This window comes from Muntiacus reevesi, chromosome 1 (genome assembly GCF_963930625.1).
Source record: "Muntiacus reevesi chromosome 1, mMunRee1.1, whole genome shotgun sequence".
Taxonomy (NCBI): Eukaryota; Metazoa; Chordata; class Mammalia; order Artiodactyla; family Cervidae; genus Muntiacus; species Muntiacus reevesi.
Genome location: NC_089249.1, coordinates 263,392,718 through 263,396,859, shown reverse-complemented (window position 1 = coordinate 263,396,859; position 4,142 = coordinate 263,392,718). Strand labels below are relative to the sequence as shown.

The following is a 4,142-nucleotide window of genomic DNA, read 5'->3' as shown; positions in this document are numbered from 1 at the left end:
TGTTGTTTTATATAAAGTGTCATAATCTAACATGTTTATTAAAAAGATACCACAAAAAAACCAAACTTAGTAGTTTTATAGGTGCTAAGGAATGTTGGTTGTTATAGCATTTAATTAGTTGACTGTGATCTTAGTTTCTAGAGTTGGAACCAAATTATGATGGTCAGTTTTTTTGGCTAGAAAATGGGGTTAAAGAAATTCTTAGAAACTCAATTGTTCTGAATCTGAATTTTCCAGATACACACGTCTCCCAGTGTCAGTGCATCTCAGGACACACCTTTCCATAAAATACAGGTGCCATTTCATTACATTTCAGATTTTGAAAGTAAAATTTACATATATGCATATTCTTTAATAATTCTTTGTATTTCAGGCTTGAGCTTTTTGGTTTTAGTTTCCTTCTCACTGAGAAATGAGAGGAATAAAATTCGCTGAGTGTGACCCTATGAAGGTGAAGGGGGAGAAGGTGAAGGGGGAGAAGCCGAGACTGCCGACACTCCGGGACAGTCCAGATGAAGTAGCAGTGCTCCAGGCTCTAGCCAGGAGGCACAGTATCCACAGTTAAGTAGCAGGTTTCTCTCTTAGGTCACTAAAGTTTGGCATCAGGGCAAGGTCCACATTTACCTCTGAAGATTTTCCTACCAAGTCCCTTAAAAAAAAAAAGTTCAGAGATTTTATTTCATCATTGATCAGCTAAGTGACTAAGTCCTACAAAGGTAATAACAAGTCTTTTATTCCAGTTTTAAGAGAGAAGTATGTCATTAAAATATGAAAAGCAGGGTATCTTTACGTTTGTGGGTTTGTTTTTTTTTTAATAAATAAAAGGCAGGAGTAGTAGTTGAGATCAGGAAAGGGCAGATAAGTTAGTATGGTTAAAACTGAGGTGTGAGTAGAGGGAGAGAGCCAAATTGCCAAGCACTCTGATCTGGACCTTTTTACTTCCAAAATGTTTTCAGAGATATCACTGGTCTGTATCCCTTCTAGTATCCTAGAACACCAAAGGAGGCCAAATGGCATACCATTGTCCAGCTGAAAACAAAGGAACACAGGATATGCTGAGTATTTTGGTATCACTGTTCAACTTGTAAAACTGCAGCTACTTTAGGGCTAGTTACCTCCATACAAATAACAGCATTTAATATTAATACTTAAAATTATACGATGGAGAAGTTTTGTGATCCCTTGGTTTTAACACTTTTTGCTATCCCTCTAATGCTTGAAATACAGGAAGAAATATTGTCGCTGTTAGAACATAGGCCTTCAGAAATTTTTTCCTTATTGTGGGAAATGCTTTTCTCAATACGTTCTTGTTTAGAACCACCTTCTATGTATGCCTTGTCTCCCCTGGACAATTATGGGAGGGAAAGAATTGTTAACAAATACATAATGAATTAATAAAACCCTTCAAGAGACCCTTAGCCAGAAAAAAAAAAGCTGAAATTTCATCTTCTCCCTGAGCCTTGCTCTGGTACTAAATTTTGAGCTGTCCCTAAAGGAGGAAGAAAATAATGAAATTAAATGTTTAGCTGTATTTAGACAGAAGTAATCAATTTTAAGATATCCCTTGGTTTTATTTTAACTTAACCCTGTGAATAATTCACAAAAATACACATACAGAAGCAAATAAAACTATACAGTCAAACTAAATATCCAGCAGATACAACAAGTAGTCAGAAGGTCAAAGATGTTGGATAGTTGTTCAGTGGCTGATGAAATTGTTCGCATAATTTAAAAAATCAACTTGGAATTAATTAATATGTTCAACGAAAATATTCTAGGTTTTTTTTTTTAACATACAAAAGAAATTGGTCATTTATAAATGGTTGAATGGGTAACATGCATTGATCAGTACACAATGACCAATAATATTTATTGAATTCAAACTATTTACTGTTGTAAACATTAAACAGAAGCATGAGATCTAAATACAGTCTTTGACAATTCCAACAAAATAAGTGGTACGTTTAAAAAATAAAGCTGATGAGCAATAGATTCACTCTATATATTTTCTTTCAACAGTTCCAGCAGAGATAGCACAGTTATTTTAAAAAAGTATACAGCAAGGATTGTTCCTATTGTAATGGCAAATTCTGGAAACTGTAAATACAAATAAAGTCATTGAACAGTCAGACGGTCATATTCCTAATTCAGGAAGAAGTAACAGTAAGAACAGTCTGCAATCCAGTTATACTCAATTGTCAACAGAGAATGCTTTTTCATAGTTCTTTTCTCAAGAAACAGCAAAACTTTGGCAATTGAATGTATTGAAAATATATTTTCAAAGTTCAAGATACAGTCATAACATTGTGTGAAAGGTGATCTGTACACCAAGGCTCAGAGGTTGGTAAAGATAGCTTACGAAGCTGCCGGAGCAGCTACCAGCAGAATCTTGAGTTCTGTTTGCATAGCTCACACATCACTGGAATGTGGAAAGGTGTGCTGTTTTTTTGGCAAGAGCAAAGGAGACATTATACTGATGTGATTTACCGTTTTGGGCATGCTGACTCCATGCAAACACTGCGGCGAAGGCCGCTACCTGACGTCGTTAGTTTTTGTATACTGGTTTTGTTTTTGCTGAAGCAGTTCTGTTATAGCCAGAAGCTTTTTCAGTACATGCTAGACAAGGAAAAACAATATGAAAATAATTAGTAAATGAATGAAAGCTCTGTCAAATCTCAGGGATGGGAAACCTGGATTTGAAAAATACCATATGAACTCAAAGGGATTCATAAAATAATATTACCATTCTACTCAAAAAAAAAAAGCATACAGTTTTAAGTATGTATTACTCAGTCCTTGATTGAATATTTCTGGTTATGTTATTTTGGTTAAGATATAATTTTTTACTCACTAAACACATTTCTGTTGGGCATTCTCATATCTACTTAGGCCTCAACAATCTCTAAGATAGAACATCTTACCAGAAGACAGATTGATCATTATAAACGACACACCTCAAGCCCTGTAAGAGCACATACGGGCAATCCGGCTACAGGCTAATGAATGCTATAATCATGAAAAGAATGACAACATTGGGCCTAAAATTAAATCATTCAGCTCCTTTATCTTTCTTAGAAAGTCTTAATTGAGCCAAATTCTCCAAAAAAATAATTTTTTTTTAAAAGTATTTAAGGCAAGCCATATAATAAACCCAGCTCCAGTGTAGCAGGAAGGCAATTTACATGCCAAGGACATATAATGAGGTCTATGGCACATATTCTGCCTAAGTTTCTAAAGTGATTGGAACCTAAGTGAATCATGCTATTATCTAAACTGGGAAGAAACAAGAATTGTAGAATCTCAGATTGAGGAGAACTCAGAATCACTGAACTCAGTGTGTTAATCTCTCCTATAAGGTCCCTGCCAAATGTCGGCCACTGGTGACAGTGCTTAGTTTTTAAGGCCATATTCCAGAATCTCTGGATCTTGAAACGTTTTTATCAATCTTAAAACACATGCATAATTCTAATGTGTTGACAGTTTGCAAAGTTACCTGGCCAAGCACGGTGTGTGTGAGAGAAGCAGAGAGAAAAACACTACATCACTACTGACTGAGCGTTAGCTCACTCACCACTTCCACACACGCTACAAAGGGTGTAAACACCACCGTTCTTTCAGTAGAGTTCACATTAACTTAGAAGCAAGGTTTGACATTTTGTGGCATCAAAAATAATGTAATCTTAATCTGGGCTCATCATCCCTGTTTGCTGAGATCTTTGTGGATTTTGATTCAGAGTTAAAATTTTGGTATAATTAATAAAGTAAGACTGACTAATTCAGCTGTTTATCAGCTCTCAAAGAATCTTATGCTGACATTGTGCTTACATGTAAAGAAATAGCTTTGTGAACAAAGGCTGGCAAAAACCTACCTGCTGTGCACCACGCTCATTACTGAGCGTCCGCAGTTCATCTGAATGGGCCACACAAATCTCATGCAGTGCTGCTAAATCACGGGAAAGGTCAGTTCTAGAATGCTCTGTAGTGTCCGGAAGTTCAGGTACATTCTTTAAGGGAATCATAAAACTGTGTTTAGATGTAACGACTATTATCTCTTCTGAAAAGATCCTAACTGGTACAATAAATAAAATTTAATACATAATCTCTTACAATTCAACTTGATAGATTTTATGACCCCAATATTC

General features: G+C 35.7%; 1 protein-coding gene across 1 annotated transcript in view; it reads right to left on the bottom strand.

Moving 5' to 3' along the window:
- Positions 1–1,550: 1,550 nt before the first annotated feature.
- Positions 1,551–4,142, bottom strand: part of RASA1 (RAS p21 protein activator 1) — a 108,925-nt gene continuing 106,333 nt past the window's right edge. The window contains exons 24-25 of the mRNA XM_065919114.1: positions 3,870–4,004; positions 1,551–2,616 (exon numbers count right to left, since the gene is read on the bottom strand). Of these exons, the coding sequence (XP_065775186.1) occupies positions 2,533–2,616; positions 3,870–4,004 (219 nt within the window). The 3' untranslated portion in view covers positions 1,551–2,532. The remainder of the gene's footprint in view (positions 2,617–3,869; positions 4,005–4,142) is intronic.